Genomic DNA, 19,012 nt, shown 5'->3' with positions numbered 1-19,012 from the left:
ATTACTGATTGAGTAGCCAGTTACTAATCTAATATGTCACTGAATTGGTTAATATTCTCATGTAATTTAATCTGGTGTAAATACCAAACATTCATGTAGTAATCAAGAGTTGGAAATAAGACTTTTTTATGCTGTCTACTATGCAGCTGTCCTATACACTAACATAGCTTTAATAAATTTACTCTATAAACAAGCTGGCAACACTGAGAGGCAGCACACTTATAAAATTAAGTGCCACAGGAATTCACCTCAAGCTTTGACCACAACTGTAAGCTTTTGTCAAAAATTTATTTGCATACACGTTTCAGATACATGTTTATAGCCTCCATTTAACAAAATGGATAGAAGTTGTGAAACTAAAAATAAAGTTGATCGAAACTATATTACTGCACTATGGAGTATGCTTCAGAACAAGTTTACTGTTTACTATGATTGGATGGTTTAAAAGAGGGGGGAGAGGGAGAAAATTGCTATGTCATTGGTCCCTTGTTCCAGTTAAAATAATTCCACAAAGGTGGAAGTAAAATAATTGAGATATTCAAAACACAGCTGGAAGAAAGCAGAAAACCACAAGAATTATAGAAGGGCAACAAAAACTAAAATGGACAAAATCAGACAAGAAAACTACAGAGAGTTGCAAGGAACATGAAGAGATCAAAACAGGAGAGCAGATTACCATGGCCGGCTGACCATGAGAATAAAAAGGAGAAGCCGGTCACTCTGCAACACATTAAAACCTCCACTCTAAAAGCACTATGTACTGTGACTACCTGTCATATGTATCTTCAAATGTCACTATTCCTGCTATATATAACGTAGGTCTTGATAAGCGGGGATCTGAGTAATGTTAGCAAATAAAGTGACATTATACATAGGCAAGTTTTGCAGTGAGATCAGCAACAACGTGCAGACTAATTACATACAAAGGGGGATATACACACAAATAGAGGTAATACAAACAATGGAAAGTGTGGTGGGACTGACAATTTCATCAGACTATGAGGCTGGGAGAATATTAATTTACATAAATTATGTGGAAATTGGAAGAACAAGGGTGTTCCATTTCTGCGTGAAATACAGACCATTCTCAGAGTACAACTCATATCAGACAGTTGAGCAATAAAACGAGCTACATCCAAAAGTTGATAAATAGGGGCCATGATTATTTTACATAATAGGGGAAAAATCTGTACTGGTATCGTGACGAATGCTGGTATCCTGATAAACACTTCATTTTAAACCTCTGGCTGTTGATACAGTGATATGTGAATGAGTATAGTGTAGTGTTAGAACCAAATCAGAACTGCAGAGAAACTACTTCAGTTACCTAAGAACAGGTACCATCTAGGTGCCCATGGCTGTGGACCTGGTCTGATTTACATGACTGGTCTTCAAAACATCAGCAATGATGAAACTGATTAAATTAGAAAGATGAATTTTCCCATGCACTGTTATGTATTGGGAGTGAAAAAGTTACTTGCTGGCAGACAGAATTTATACATACATGAGTACAAGAGTTGCTAAAGATGACCACAAAAGACACCAGAATGACTTATATGTGATGCAGGGCAGAGTTTGAATTGATTAAGCACCTGGTATTACTAATGTTTCAGGCACTGAAAACAAGGGTCAAGACACATAATTTGATGCACCAACAAGAATTAAATATAACAGGCATGATGGACAATTTTACAGATCTTGGGAAGCAAATAAAATAATGCAGTACTTGGCTTAGATGTGTTATGTAATTATGTAAGTGTTCATGGGAGCCACCAGTTAGAACCTAATATTACTGATCATTTGAACCACAGTCACAATTTTCTTGCTATAATCCACAAATTATTTTGTCACGATCTGGTGCCAACACGTTAACACCAATGTTACAAAGAAACTTACTGGCAAAGAATGTTTAAAACTCCTGTGCCAGCAAAACTACCACAAACTTTTCCATAAAATTAATAGGAACACTCAACTATGGCATACTAACAATGCACTGTACAGATTTGATGCTTAGTTTATGATCCACAGTGCACTTTTATCACTTCACAGATATGCAAGTTTATGGCCACCTTCTGGGAATCTTTTACTGCTGGCTATTCTTCAACCCTTGCTCCCAGAATACCACCTTACGAACCCAATATGCTTCTGCATATTTTAAAATTACATGTGTAAGATGTCAAGACAGCTGGCCTTATGCTTGAAGTAATACATACGAGTAGTTAATCTCATCATTGTAACCCAAACAGAAAATGAGCAAAGAAAATATTTTGAAATGTTTTTGAGCAAGCCCAGAATCTCAAATCTGTCTGGCCTGCAGATAAATGTAATAAAAAATTCCTTCCGAACTGCATTTCTGAAAGCAATGTCAAGAGAATTTTATAATGCCTTGCACACTGCCAAGATCAGTTAACTGCCCACAGCCTGATGACATCATGCTGGCTATAGCCTACATAATATAGGCAAGTTCATTTTCATCCTTGTCCTTCATCGCACATAATGTAAACAGACACGTCACCAATTAGAAAAAAAAATTACGTTAAATGTTCATGTCGGGTTCATACCTTACGTCCTAACATGTATCTTACCAATCTTCAATTTTTCGACACCTATGTAACTCCTAATTTGAAAGGTAAGAAAAAACTGTTTTCATACTTAAAGGAGCAAACAGTAATATCAAAAGTTATTTTCCAGTGTGAAAGAATTCACTCCAAGGTTTTACTCAATGACAAAGAAGGAACTACTGAAATCATTTTAACACCATATTGGTCTGGAAAACTATGGTAAATAAAGGCATGATATACTGAATATCTATTCTGAAGAAACTGTGGTTTAGCATCATTATCATTCGCTGTTAACTATCATAAATATCCATGATATAATGCGACCCCCTCTACCAATTATTCCATATGAAAGAATTCACTTCTTTTTCAAATCTAACTGTATGTAAGGTTGGGGGAGTGAATGGTTTTCAGCCTTGAGTATTATGATTCTCCTTCATAACAAATGTATGTGAGCAATTTTACACACACACACAACCACACACACACACAACCACACACACACACACACACACACACACACACACACACACACACACACACACACACACACAAAATGGGCATTGGCAAAATCTAGTTGCAGAAAGAAAATTATCTTCAAAAATAGAAGATTTTGATGATTTTCAAAATGTCATTCATTAGCTACTATATGGATAATGAATGTAATCAAGCAGAAAGAAATATCACCAATCTGTGAAAAGAGTAAAGTGTGTTTCTCATATCTTTGAAGTTCATAAATTTTGATATCCTGAAACTGTCACAAAAAGATTATGTAAGCTCTCTATCATCTTTCTTCTGTTATTTAGAAGAACAAATATTACAGTTTCAAGATGGAGACACGAGGTACACTGTATGTTTACATTACTCAATTTTGTTCCAGTGTGAATGGTGATATTTCATTTCATTGTGAAATACCTTCATAGTGCCAGTGCAGGTGACCATTTATGAGGCAGAAAAAAAAATTAAAACAAAAATTGAGCCTAAACTCAGAAACATGTAGAGTAACAAAGATAACAACAGGAATACTACGATAAGGTCAAACTACAAAAATGTTACATCTGCCTCACAAAGTGGTATTACGTAAATTGGAGAAAGTATAAAACTAACTTTTATCTCAAATACACTACATGATAACCTAAAGCAAGACCTCAAAATGGCTGGCTATTATACTTAACTTCAGGATTTTGCAGGGGCATGTGCTCCACATGTCCTGCACACAACATTTTCCATTCTGATAGAACATTCATATCTGGACAGAGAGGAAATAAAATGCTCTCAGACATCACATGACAATGGTGATATATGGTGAAAGCACAGTTTGCAATGCCCAAAGATTATAGCTCAATACATATGCGCATTTTTATTTCCTTCATTATGCGAAGGTACAAAAATCATTTCAACTTTATTTCTGTTCCACAGCACACAACTTTCATGGATAATCTTTTGGCATGGAACAACATGTACTTTTACCATAACATATATTCATGATGTGTAATGTGCCTTATACAAACATACAAGACAATTTACTAAGCACCACAAATCATACAATGACTTTTAGACAGAAAGTGCAAACATTCATTAAGTGACAAATCATAAATGACTGCTCTACGTGTCTCCAGATAATTTATTTAAAAAGTTAAAACTTTGTAACAGCATGGAACATAGAGAAAGAGTGTAGCCATGAGTGTCTCTCTCTCTCTCTCTCTCTCTCTCTCTCTCTCTCTCTCTGCGCAAACTGCCGCAGTAACCCCCCCCCCCCCCCCACACACACACACACACACACACACACACACACACACACACGCGCACACACACACTGTCCCTGTTTACATGGGTCAATAAATAAGTGTTTACAATCCCAGACACTCAAACTTTCACAATCATAAATCTTATGGTTTACACATACTTGTCAGCTTTAGTAACTCAAACGTTCACACACATTTCACTTTGGGTATTTCATGAGAGAGATCCTGCAGAGATGTGAAACTGTCAAGAGTTTGCTTGGCTTTTGACCACTGGTTTTAAACTGATGTTAGCCATTATCAATGTGATAAAACTTATGAACTGCATGATTGGGCTACTGTGTAGATACTGGATGTTAATAGGAAAGGGCACATATGCCCCACAGTTTAAGTAATGCTCAATTACTTTCGTCATGAAACGGTACACCTACAAACTGAAGAATCACCAAAATAATTACTGTTTGAAAATGTAATGCAATTGCATAGACAAAAAAATCTACTCAAGAGGCAATGGCAGGAAAAACACATATGGAATATCTTACGTGCATTGTCCTGCTGCCACGTGATAAGTAGATTTTTTTTATACGTAATATTATATTACAAATATAAATGTAAGTAACTGTAAATCATTGTTGATTGGCACAAGAACTATGAAATAAAAACAAAGCAGAAAGTTGTAATCTGTGATGCTAAATAGGAACTAAACAGACATAATTAAATTTAATAGTGCAAAAATGTAGGCCTAATACTTTTATTGTGCTACTACAGAAATATTTTTGGAGACATGCTTAAAATGTGGAAGAATGTGTAAAACATCCAAGAGATGTGCTTTCTATGTTAACTGAGCGCACAGCTTGAAATAGATATCTATTTAACATTCTGTGAAATACAGCTGTTAAAAAATTACTTGTTTAACCACAGTAAACCATTTGTGTCACTACATTATACTGACAGACAAGTTATATGTTTCAAAACCTAGAACAAAAGAGCAATTAATACAATCAAAAGAAATGAAGGAGGAAGGAGAAACAACATGGAACCAACACTCAGAAACAACATTTTCAATTACATAAACCATACTTCCAATTAGAGGAAACACAAACAATTCTCTCTTCATAAAATATATATTTTAGATGCAACATTTAGTTTGTAAAAGTAGACTTCTGGCACTATCGGCTAACTGATCACGAGATCCCTTGATAATTAAAGTTTTTAAAGAAAAGAAAAAAAAAATGAGGAAGACTATCAAACCATCTCATCACACATTAAAAGAAAATTAAACTTTATTACAAAAATTGTTATGTTATGAATTGCACATCGTAACTTACAATAAATATGACCCATATCACAATCAATCAGTTCTCAATAAATACCATCCAAGACAAATAGCGCATTTCAACTAAAGCTGCAATTAATGGATATATGGAGCATACAAATTTTAAGTTTCAATCTGATCTCCAAAACAAATAAGAACACTTTTTCAAGGAGGTGGGAGAAGAGGGGGGGGGGGGAGAGGTGGAGAGACGAAGAGAAAAATATTAAAAGAGGAGGGGGGGGGGGAGACGGCAGAAGAAAATTTTAACAGGAGAGCCAAATGTGTGTTAACACACTGACATCCAGCACAATGTACACTGAGGTGACAGAAGTCATGGGGTAGAGATGTGCACATAATGCAAATGGCAGTAGTATCACACATACAATGTATAAAGGAGCAGTGCATTGGCAGAGCTGTCATTTGTACTCAGGCGACTAAGGTTTCAGAAGTGATTAGAGCCTCACAATGGGAATTAACAGACTGAATGGGAACATTAGCTGGTGATAGACACATGGGAAATTCCATTTCAGAAAATGTCAGGAGTTCAATATTCTATGATCCACAGTGTCTAGAGTGTGCCAAGAATATCAAATTTGAGACATTATCTCTCACCACAGACAATGCAGCAGCTGACAGCCTTCACTGAAATAACCACAGACATCAATGTAAGATTTACAACGGACATATCCATTAGGACAGAGGGGCAAAATTTGGGACTAATAGGCTGTGGCAGCAGAGGACCTACCCAAGTGCCTTTTCTAACAGCAGGATATCATCTGCAGCACTTGGTTGCACCCCATACAACTGGAAAACTGTAGCATGGTAAGATGAGTCCCAATATTAGTTGGCAAGAGCCAACAGTAGGTTTGGAGTGTGGTGCAGGCCCCATGAAGCCATGGACACTGGCTGTCATAAAAGCACTGTGCAAGCTGACAGCGGCTCCATAATGGTGTGCATTGGGTTCACAGGGAGTAGACTGGATGCTCAGGTCCAACTGAACCACTCACTCACCAGAGTACTACTTTGGGATCGTATGCAGCCATTCAATAATGGCATTTTTATGGGTGACAGTGCACTGTCACAGACCACTGTGGTTGGTGATTGGTTTGAACAACATTCTGGACAATTTGAGCGAATGATCTGAACACCCATATCATGCAACAAGAATCACATCGAACATTTATGGGACACAATTGTGAGGTTAGTTCATGGACATAAACGTGAAGTGGAAACAGTTTCACAATTATGGACAGCTATAGTGATAGCATGGCTCATTACTTCTGCAGAGGACTTCCAATGACTTGTTGAGTCCATGCCACATCGAGTTGCTGCACTAAGCTGGGCAGAAAGTCCGAAAATATTAGGAGGTATCCCATGATTTGTGTCATCTATGTAGGTGTACAGGTTTTGAGCATGCAAATACGTGAGCGTGCACTCTAGCTCAAATGATTTCTTCCTAAAGACAGTAAAGCTTTTGTTCTTTTTTGTGTGCCTGTCAACTTCAACACTTCCACTATTCAGTGAATGGTCTCCTTTACTCTATTATTTCATTCTGCCAGAATGAAATAACTATATTAAAACACTATATGGATTATCCACAAAAATTCTGGGGAGGGGGGGATAGCTATATCTGAACCTCAAGAAATGACCTGACCACAGTTCAATAAAATTACAGTTTTATTTATGGTGAAAAAATATCTATAGTACAGTTCCTCCGAAGCTACATATTAAAATTATCTGTCTTCTGTCATGTTTCCAGGCAAACAAGAATAATATGTAACGTTGAAACTGAAATGTATGAGAAATTAAATAGTATATTTTCATTCCTGTTGGCACCACACTGACACTGTATTTATGACATTACATTTTTATCAGGTGACTAAAGGAAGTTAATGTCCAATTTATTCCACAACAATAGTTCATCCAATTTTGTGAGTGAGGAAACATCATGTGCTCCATTTCAGACAGCTCAAACATGCTTCATAAGTAATCCACACAGCTCAAGTAAAAATTACATAGAGGACTCAGATTAGGTGTTGAAAGAGGAAAACTGCAATACCTATTACATTACAATACATGACCACACTAATAATTTAGACATAGATCATGTGTTGAGATCTGCTGTGCATGACATGACAGTAATGTCTCATTCTCCTGAATTCATCTCACCCATAATGGGAGGATGTTGACTGTTTTCCAGATGAACTGAAAGCAAGACATGTATGTGTACAATGGGCATAGTAGCATGTAGGCAAGCCCAGAGTCAAGTTTTCTGACCAGATTTAAGGCAGTAGAAAGAGCACAGCAGTACATACACGACGAGGTCAACCACAGGTATCCACACTTTGTGCAGTGATGCAGTCCACAACTAAATTTTATAATACAAGTTACCTGGTGCAGATTTTGTGTGATCAAAGGAACACTGAACAAAATGGACCTGGCAAATGACACAGTGCAGTTGTTAAGACACTGACCTCACTTGCAAGATTGAGTCTGATCCATCGTCCATTCTTATTTAGGTTTCCTGTGACTTTCTTAAATCATTTCAGGCAAATACCAGGTTGGTTCATTCAGCAAGGCCATGGCCAACTACTTGTCCTACCCTCAGAGAAAATGTATATTTTGTGTGTATGTGAGCAGCATTATCTTATAATGGCACTTATAATGGCAATCTTAAGTGAGCCACTACTTTAACCACAAAATATGGACAAGTTACTTTTCTCCTTATCCTTTTCTGATGTTTTAGCTGTGTTGTCATTAATATGAGATTATGATCAGAGTCTATCTACTATACTGATTAAATATCTACACCATCAACATCTTTAATAGTTTCCCCATAAATGGCAGGGTTTGGTTGCAATACCAACTGCTTCATCTTCTCCACCTTCCCACCACTTGTATATCACTGCACTGGCCCTGTCTTCTCCTCTCTTCCAAAAGCTTCCTTCCACTCCTTTTAGCCCCTTCCACTTAAGAGTCTTGGACTCCATCTTAAGCTTGTGCATCTTCCTGGACATTCTTTTCTCATCCATTCTTTTCACAAGGAGAGGTCCCCAGCAGTGGGATCAACTTTGAAATCAAACCTACAGTGATGTAGCTTTATGTACCAGGTATGATATCCCACAGCCATTCACCCTGGTGGACCCTCATTAGCGAGTAACTGACTGGAAAAGTTTCAGGATTTTGAGTTATGTAATCTGTTGGTATGGTGTAATGGATAAGATAATAGCTTCACATGCAAGAAGTTGTGTGTAAGAATTTCGTCACATGCAATAAATTCTTTTACTTTTAAATCTTTACTGAAGTGATATGGGTCATTATTTTTATTCCATTAAATGGTTTAAATGTAATTTTTTTATTTCTACTCCTTTGTCTGTTTTAATCACTGTATGATCTTTTAATTTGTTTCATTCTTTTTCTAACTGGAATTTCTGCGAATATGAGTTAATCATGTTCATCTATTATAACATTCAATTATTTGAAAATTCTGATCTATCAGTTAAGAAATGAAAGAGCACAAAAACTACTTCCATTGACTGTGCAGTGGTGTGAAAAATGTGTTTTTCATTTCCAAATGTGCATTTTCTTGCACGGTAATCATACAAACATTTAACTGTAAACTAAATACCCATGACACAATAAATCAGATGAAGATTGGGAGGGGGGGGAAGGTCTAAGTATAATAAAATTCAAACAAAATAAGAAATAGATGATGAATGCAATTATGTGGATGAAAAAACAGAGTGATGAAATAAAAGAAACTAAATCTAAATTAATAAATAATATTAATTTAAAAACACATGAACATAGATTTCAAATGGAAAAAAGATGGAAAAAATGAGATCAAACGAAGAAGTTGATATTGTGATAAAAATGATGTGCCAAAGGAATGGAAATAAAAGAATTACATTTAAATCAATTAACTGGATAAAAACAGTGATCAAAGTCATTTTGACAAAGGTTTAAAAATAAAAAAAATTACTGCACCTGGTAAGAATTGAACCCACAACTTTCTACATGTGGAACTACTATGCTATCCATTACACTGCACAACCAGACTACTTGATGCAACTATTTAACACTACTTAGTGTCACACGAAATTCTGAAATTCTTTTTCTGTCACTTGCTTGCAAATGAGGACCCACCACGGTAAACGGCTGCAGGGTGTGATACCTGCGATCTTAATCTGCATAACCGTACAGATAGAGTCAAAAACTGATCCCACTGCTGGGTACCTTTACTTGTGAGCCAAATAATATGCTGCATGGTTTCGACCATTAACTAACCATCTTCAAACCAAAGGATCATCATCTCCAACACTGCCTTGAGTGTCCACAATTTCAACCATATCAAGAACCAGTCCTTAAACTATACTGATGTAACAGGGTTCTGTTGCTAAGCATTTTTGGTATCTTTCTCCCCATCATAAATGTCAAAGTCTAGATCAGACATGTCACCTTTGAGAAGCTACAATATTTCTTCCTCTGAAAACGAGTGAAGTGTGCAAATCATCCAGTAAACATACAAAGAATTTTTATGAAAGCAACAAAAATACCAATAAATTATTTCAATACAAAATATTAAAATATTATCAACCAATTATTATATCACAGCATCAAAAAGAACTTAAAAATGCTAGGAGTTACACTTCACATTTAAAATTTAATATCGATGATTTTGCACATACTGCATTCACTATCTTAATAAATACCCACTGTAACCAAATGGAATCATACATATTTGTGACTTCCAACCAACAAATTGTCTTAACTGACATTTTAAAACTGTTTACTAATTAATTTATGCATTCAACAATAATTCATTAGAGCGAGGTTCAAATTATTTTGCCTTCTTCACCCTGATATAATAAGCAACAAAATATTTGTCAATGCACTGTAGCCCGATGTTCTGTTTTATCGAGCTCTCTGTATTAAATTTTTGGTCATTCTTGTTCTTCATCTTCTCAAAACCCAGCTTCTTTATTTCCTACTCACTGTTTCCCCACACCAGTACATCATTAATAGGCCTAAACAACATTGCTGTCATCCTGTCTCCTATTGCTCTTGCTACTTTTGCATTGTACCATTCATTACCACTATGAAAAATAATGGAGATAGTGCATCGCCTTGTTTAGACTGTTTCTCGATATCATCTATCCTGTTCTCACTCTTCTTAGTGTCTCAACTCACACATCTCTGTAATATTCTTTTATGATTTATTAGTCTGCTTTTTACTCCTTTCCTTCTTAGTGTCACCCAAACTTTACTTCTGAATACAATGTTGCAGGTTTTCTCTGAATCTAGGAAGGCCATCGGTGGATATATCTCACACACTCAGTGCTGTTGCTGCCATTGTCTCACTGTAAATATGGGCTCTACTGTGGAGCTTCCTGGCCCAAAGCATTCAGATTGGTCTCTCCAGAATCTTCTCAAAGTTTCACACACTGGCAAATCAGGGTAACATTTCAATAGTTTTTGCATCATTTTGGCTTCACCCCTTAAAGAAAGGTACAATTATTCTCGTCTTACAGTCTCTCAGAGCTCTCACTTCCTTCCGTATGACACTCATAGCTTTATACAGCCATTGTGTTCTCATATCTTTTGCTACTTTGATCACTTCCACAGTTCATCCAACTCCTATGGCTTTCCTCCTCTCATGTTGTTCAGCATCTCTTGCACTTCTATACACTTTAGATCTTTTCCCCATTTCTGGTTCAACCTATATACACTCTATAGGTCTCTCTTTCTCCACTACTTCCTCTGGATTCAGCAGATTGTTAAAACACACATTCCACAACACTTTTGAAGTAGTCCTACTATCTCATACCCATCTTTATAAAGCGTTTTTATATTCTCTGTAGTTATTCTTCTATTTCTGATCACTCCAGTGATTATGCGTAAAATGCAAGGTGATAAACTTTCAAAATGCTGTAGTGAATGACGTTAAATTGCAACGGAATATTATCGGAGAAGAGGGAAAATGTATAGCAGAAGAAGAAGAAGAAGAAGAAGAAACCAGTGTGAAAACTGATCGATAGATGGCAATGTATGTGTCAGAATACGTAAACGAAAACACCTGTCATGTGCATGACCCATTGAAGTTGGTATAAACACGCCAGGTACACGGCTTTTTCTCCTTTCGCATCTGCGACATTCACCATTACTAGCTCAATACAGGATCGTGCTTTGCTTGTAAAGCTGTATTACAAAAATGATGACTGTGCACACGTCACTCTGCAGAAGTTCCCAACACGGAAGGGTTTGAAAAAAGGCGTTGGTCCGATGACTGCTGTGGGTATGGAAAAAATAATTTGGAAACTCAAAAAGAATTGTTCTTTTGATGTGCAACCTGGTAGAGGGAGGAAACAAACTGATTTGATGTCAGTGTAAGCAGTGGCCACAGCAATGCAGGAGGAGACGAGTGGTGGTGTGCAAATATGTAGTGCATGGAGAATTGTCCAAACATTGGACAATATCTGTTAGCATGGTGCGTAAAATACTTCGAAACATCCTTCATTGGTATCCATTCAAAATTACCCATGTGCACAAGTTGCTTCCTGTTGACCTGCCGGCAAGAGAGTCCTTTGATTTAGAATTTCTTGCTCACATGGAAGTGGACAATGACTGGCCATGGAAGATATCGTGGACAAATGAAACCCACTTCCATTTGACAAGATATGTCAACACACAGAATTGTCAAATATCGGCAACAGACAACCCACACACAAACTTTTCATACTGAAAAGGTTACTGTGTGAAGCGGGTTTATGGCATAATTTATCATACAGCCACATTTTTTCCAAGGAGAAATGTGCTTCCGGTCCTGTTACCTGTCCCATCACTGGCAAACACTATGAGTGTCTTTTGCACAACCACATCATTCCAGCTCTCGAGCAGCGTGGATGGGGTCATTTTTATGCAACATGACGCACACCTCACAGTGCAAATCCAGTTAAGCAGCTGCTGACGGGCCATTTCAAAAATTCTAGAATTATCAGCCGCCATTTCTCTACAGCCTGGCCATCCCGATCACTATCTTAATTCGTGTGACTTCTGAATCTGAAAGATGATGTGTTCCGTGTTCCGACTGCAAACACAGCTGCACTGAAGGAACACATTGTGCAACACATTCTGAATGTGACCTTGGAAATACCATCAGTTGTGGAACATGCTGTTTCTTGATTTCAACTTGCTGCAGAAAACGGTGAACAGCATATTGAACATGTTTTGCACCAGTTACACAGAAATTAATAATCCGATTTTATTTTGATTGATGATTTTTTATGCAGTTTTTGGACTCAGGACTATTAAAAACCTATTTTACCCATCCAATGTGATAAGACCTTTCCGTGGTGGTTGGTTGGATTACAAGATGGGGAAGGTACCAAACTACAAGGTCATCGTCCCTTGTTCTGAATAAAACAATGCCACAAATGTAGGAATAAAACTAACGAGACTGACAACTCATAACGGAATGAAAAGAAAATTCACGAGAATGATGAAGTACAACAAACATGCAAATGGACAAAAGGGGACAAGAAAACGACAAACGCAAGAAATGGGATGAAGAGATTAAAACGACAAAGCAGATTACAATGGGTGTCTGACCACGAGAATAAAAAGGAGAAGCCAGCCACGCTGCAACTCATTAAAACCTCCACCCTAGAAGCACTAGGGCGGAGGACACGAGGACAAAGGACATGCACTAAAACTTAGTTCAAATGATAAAACCCACCCTCATGAACAAAACTAAATCAGCGGATGAGGCGTAGTCAGATAAAATTAGCAGCAACAAGTCCAGTAACCCAAGATTTCGTCACTGGGCAATCAAAGTGGGACAGTGCACCAGAATATGGGCCACTGTCAACCGGGCACCGCACAGACACTGAGGCAGGTCTTCACGACGCAGGAGGTAACCGTGGGTCGCCCAAGCTTGGCCACTGCGGAGCCGGCAGAGGACAACTTATTCCCTGCGAGAGGCCCGTTGGAAGACTTCCACACATTCGTAATCTCCTTAATAACACACAGCTTGTTGTGCGTACTGTCATGCCATTCCGACTCCCAAAACTGAAACACACTGCAGTGTAAGGCAGAATGCAGGTCACGTTCAGAGATGCCCATCTCCAGAAGCGGTTTCTGTGTAACCTGTTTGGCCAGCCTGATGGCAAGTTCGTTGCCTGGGATTCCGACGTGACCTCCCCAGGTCACGTCGGAATCCCAGGCAACGAACTTGCAGACAAACTGAATGACAGGACCGTTCCAGGGCATGGAAGGACTCTTGGATGGCCGCTACCAAAGGACAATAAGGGTAGCACTGGTCGATAGCTTGTAGGCTGCTCAAGGAGTCCGTTCACAGGAGAAATGATGCGCCAGGGCATGAGCGAATGTGCTCAAGAGCGTGAGATATGGGCGCCAGCTCCGCAATGGAAACACTGCAGCCATCTGGTAACAAGTGCTGTTCTACATGTCCTCCATGGACATAGGCAAAGCCAACGTGACCACCAGCCATCGAGCCGTCAGTGTGAAACAACACGTAGAGAATAGAGTGGAAGTGACAGCAGAGAGTCGCAGGATTAACTGAGTCCTTAGGGTCATGTGAAAGGTCCAGGTGAAGCCACGGCCTAGGTGTGCCCCACAGAGGTGTACGTGAATGGACCTCAAGTATGGGTGGTAAAGGGAAGGACTCCAGTTCTGACAGAAGATATCGCACGCGAACCACAATCATTAGCCCTGACCTGGGCCGCCGAAGTGGAAGACGGACTGCCACAGGTGGGAAAAGGAGACGGTAATTTGGATGCACAAGAGAACTACGAAGGTTTTTTTTTTTTTTTTTTTTTGTTTGTGGTTTTAGGGCGCAAAACTTCTATGGTCATTAGCGCCCAGCCCGTGACGTAGAAAACAGGAAAAAAACGAAATTTAAAATCAGCAGCAATGGGAACAAAGTCGTAAAATTTGAGAAACTAAAGGCAGAAGGAATGCTTAAAAATCCACTATAGAAAGGGGTTGGTTGTCCCCCAAAAAAAAGGCTTCAAATGACTGACGTCATTTCACTGTCACTAATAAACTGTAGAACGCGGTCAGCTGAGCGCGTGTCATCTGCTAAAATCGACGATAGATCAGGCGATAGCTGTAGACGGGAGCGTAACGGATTAAAATAGGGGCATTCAATTAAAAGGTGTCTTACCGTCCACAGCTGAGAGCAGTGGGGACAGAATGGGGGAGGATCGCCGCTTAAAAGATGTCGATGACTAAAAAGACAGTGCCCTATCCGGAGTCTAGCTAAAATTACCTCCTCCCGACGACGCGATCGGGAGGAAGAGGTCCATGTGCAAGGAAGGGCTTTCACTTCCCGCAATTTATTATGGGGAAGTGTTGACCAATGCGCATGCCATAAATGAGCAACTTGGCGACATAAACCGCTCCGTAGATCGGTAAACGGAAGAGACTGAATAGCTGGCCGAGGAAGAGAGACTGCAGCCTTGGCCGCTATATCGGCCGCCTCATTTCCACAGATACCAGCGTGTCCTGGGAGCCAGAGGAACGCCACTGAGACGCCCCCCAGGTGGAGCAAGCGCAGACAGTCCTGAATCCGGTGGACCAGAGGGTGCACAGGGTAAAGAGCTTGGAGACTTAGGAGAGAGCTGAGAGAATCTGAGCAGATTACGTACTGTATCCGCTGATGGCGGCGGATGTAGTTTTTTTTTTTTTTTGTGGTTTTAGGGCGCAAAACTTCTATGGTCATTAGCGCCCAGCCCGTGACGTAGAAAACAGGAAAAAAACGAAATTTAAAATCAGCAGCAATGGAAACATAGTCAGAAAATTGGAGAAACTAAAGGCAGAAGGAATGCTTAAAAGTCCACTATAGAAAGGGGTTGGTTGTCCACAAAAAAAAAGCTTCAAATGACTGACGTCATTTCACTGTCACTAATAAACTGTAGAACGCGGTCAGCTGAGCGCGTGTCATCTGCTAAAATCGACGATAGATCAGGCGATAGCTGTAGACGGGAGCGTAACGGATTAAAGTAGGGGCATTCAATTAAAAGGTGTCTGACCGTCCACAGCTGAGAGCAGTGGGGACAGAGTGGGGGAGGATCACCGCTTAAAAGATGTCGATGACTAAAAAGACAGTGCCCTATCCGGAGTCGAGCTAAAATTACCTCCTCCCGACGACGCGTTCGGGAGGAAGAGGTCCAAGCGCAAGGAACGGCTTTCACTTCCCGCAATTTATTGTGGGGAAGTGTTGACCAATGCGCATGCCATAAATGAGTAACTTGGCGACATAAACCGCTCCGTAGATCGGTAAACGGAAGAGACTGAAGAGCTGGCCGAGGAAGAGAGACTGCAGCCTTGGCCGCTATATCGGCCGCCTCATTTCCACAGATACCAGCGTGTCCCGGGAGCCAGAGGAACGCCACTGAGACGCCCCCCAGGTGGAGCAAGCGCAGACAGTCCTGAATCCGGTGGACCAGAGGGTGCACAGGGTAAAGAGCTTGGAGACTTAGGAGAGAGCTGAGAGAATCTGAGCAGATTACGTACTGTATCCGCTGATGGCGGCGGATGTAGTGGACAGCCTGAAGAACAGCGTAAAGCTCTGCAGTATAAACCGAACACTGGTCGGGAAGCCGAAAGTGATTTGGGGTGTCGCCAACAATATAGGCACTCCCTACACCTAACGATGTTTTCGAGCCATCGGTGTAAATAAATGTGGCTTCCGTCATTTGTGCACATAGAGCAGCAAATGCCCGACGGTAAACAAGTGTAGGGGTACCATCTTTGGGAAATTGACATAGGTCTCTGAGCAAGTCGATCCGGGGACGGTGCCAAGGCGGTGCTGTACCCCAAGTTGTCAAGAAGGTTTTAGGAAAGCGGAAGGAAAGAGAATGGAGCAGTTGACGGAAGCGGACTCCCGGGGGTAGTAGGGAGGAGGAGCGGCCTGCATACCCGACATCAAAGGAGGCGTCGAAAAAAAGGTTATGGGCAGGATTAGCAGGCATGGAAGACGGATGGCTAGCATAACGACTCAGAAGGACTGCCCGCCGATTGGACAGCGGAGGTTCAGCAGTCTCAGCATAAAGGCTTTCCACAGGGCTCGTGTAAAAAGCTCCAGACACTAAACGTAATCCACGGTGGTGGATAGAGTCGAGACGCCGAAGAATAGACGGCCGAGCAGAGGAGTAGACTATGCTTCCATAATCCAATTTCGAGCGCACTAAGGCGCGATAGAGGCGGAGAAGGACCACTCGGTCCGCTCCCCAAGAGGCGCCATTCAGGACACGGAGGGTGTTAAGGGAACGCAGACAGCGAGCCGAAAGATAGGAAACGTGGGAGGACCAGCACAGTTTTCTGTCAAACATAAGACCTAAGAATTTAGCGACGTCGGAAAACGGAAGGTTGACAGGACCTAGATGTAAGGAGGGCGGAAGAAACTCCTTACGTCGCCAAAAATCAACACAGACGGTCTTACTGGGTGAGAAACGGAAGCCGGTTTCGATGCTCCACGAGTGGAGGCGATCGAGACATCCTTGAAGACGTCTTTCAAGAAGGCTGGTCCGTTGAGAGCTGTAGTAGATCGCAAAATCGTCCACAAAGAGGGAGCCCGAGACATCAGGAAGGAGACAATCCATAATTGGATTAATGGCAATTGCAAACAGTACAACACTCAGCACGGAGCCCTGGGGTACCCCGTTTTCTTGGGAGAAAGTACGGGATAGAGTAGTGTTCACCCGCACCCTAAATGTGCGCTCTGCCATAAATTCGCGAAGAAAAAGGGGCAGCCGGCCTCGAAAGCCCCAAGAGAAAAGTGTGCGGAGGATGCCTGTCCTCCAACAGGTATCGTATGCTCTCTCCAGATCAAAAAATATTGCTACCGTTTGGCGTTTCCGGAGGAAATTGTTCATGATATAAGTGGAGAGAGCAACAAGATGGTCAACGGCAGAACGATGTTGTCGGAATCCGCATTGGGCTGGTGTTAAAAGACTGCGGGATTCCAGCCACCAAGCTAAACGGTAATTCACCATATGCTCCAAAACCTTACAGACACTACTCGTGAGAGAAATGGGGCGATAGCTAGAGGGGAGATGTTTGTCCTTTCCAGGTTTCGGAACGGGAACGACAATAGCTTCCCGCCATCGCCTGGGAAAGGTACTGTCGGTCCAAATTCGATTATAAAGGCGAAGGAGGTAGCGCAGGCTATGGGTTGATAAATGCAGCAACATTTGGACATGGATACCATCCGGTCCTGGGGCGGAGGAGCGAGAAGAAGAGAGTGCATGTTGGAGTTCGCGCATGGAGAAAACAGTATTGTAGCTTTCGCGATTTTGAGAGGAGAAAGCAAGATGTCGCACTTCCGCTGCACGTTTCTTCGGGAGAAACGCTGGCGGGTAATTTGAAGAGCTCGAAATCTCAGCAAAGTGCTGACCCAATGAATTAGAAATTGCGACGGGGTCCACTAAGGTATCATGCGCGACAGTGAGCCCAGAGACCGGGGAGAAACTAGGCGAGCCTGAGAACCGTCGAAGCCGACTCCAAACTTCCGAGGAGGGAGTGAAGGTGTTAAATGAGCTAATAAAGAATTGCCAGCTTGCCTTCTTGCTATCGCGGATGACGCGACGGCATCGCGCACGGAGCTGCTTATATCGGATACAGTTGGCCAAAGTTGGATGGTGACGGAAAATGCGAAGAGCACGTCGCCGCTCACGTATTGCGTCACGGCATGCCTCGTTCCACCAAGGAACTGGGGGGCGCCGGGGCAATTCGGAGGTGCGTGGTACTGAACGTTCCGCAGCTGTGAGAATAACGTCGGTAAAATGTGTGACCTCATCGTCGACGCTGGGAAAGCGACGGTCATCGAATGTCGCTAGAGACGAAAAAAGTGTCCAATCGGCTTGGGCAAACTTCCAGCATCGCGAGCGCATATATGGCAGTTGAGGCTGCAGTCGAAGGACACATGGAAAGTGGTCACTCGAGTGTGTATCATCAAGGGCGAACCATTCGAAGCGCCGGGCTAGCGGAACAGTACCGACCGCAAGGTCCAAATGAGATAAATTTGCCGTGGAGGCAGACAAAAATGTGGGGACCCCAGTGTTGAGGCAGACTAGATCCGCTTGGTGGAAGACGTCTAGCAATAGTGAGCCACGTGGACAAGGATGTGGAGATCCCCAAAGCGGGTGGTGGGCATTGAAGTCCCCAACCAGCAAATAGGGGGGGTGGAAGCTGATCAAGAAGATGAAGGAGATCAGCTCGTGCCAGTGGTGTAGACGATGGAATGTATACCGTACATAGAGAGAACGTGTATCCAGAAAGGGAAAGACGGACGGCGACAGCTTGGAAGGAACTGTTTAAGGGGATTGGGTGATAATGGAGAGTATCATGGAGCAGAATCATGAGTCCTCCATGGG

At 41.2% G+C, this 19,012-nt stretch overlaps 1 protein-coding gene across 2 annotated transcripts in view; it reads right to left on the bottom strand.

Moving 5' to 3' along the window:
• The window catches only part of LOC124550285 (mediator of RNA polymerase II transcription subunit 30-like), a 99,177-nt gene that overhangs the window by 65,544 nt on the left and 14,621 nt on the right, over positions 1-19,012 (bottom strand). The window contains exon 2 of one of the 2 annotated variants that reach the window (XM_047125300.1): positions 3,733-3,807. The exons of the other annotated variant lie outside the window; for it this stretch is intronic. Coding sequence (XP_046981256.1) covers positions 3,733-3,807 — 75 coding nt within the window. The remainder of the gene's footprint in view (positions 1-3,732; positions 3,808-19,012) is intronic. 2 annotated transcript variants of the gene reach the window in all.

The sequence above is a fragment of the Schistocerca americana genome, chromosome 1 (genome assembly GCF_021461395.2).
Source record: "Schistocerca americana isolate TAMUIC-IGC-003095 chromosome 1, iqSchAmer2.1, whole genome shotgun sequence".
Lineage (NCBI taxonomy): Eukaryota > Metazoa > Arthropoda > Insecta > Orthoptera > Acrididae > Schistocerca > Schistocerca americana.
This window is presented reverse-complemented; position numbering and strand designations above follow the sequence as displayed.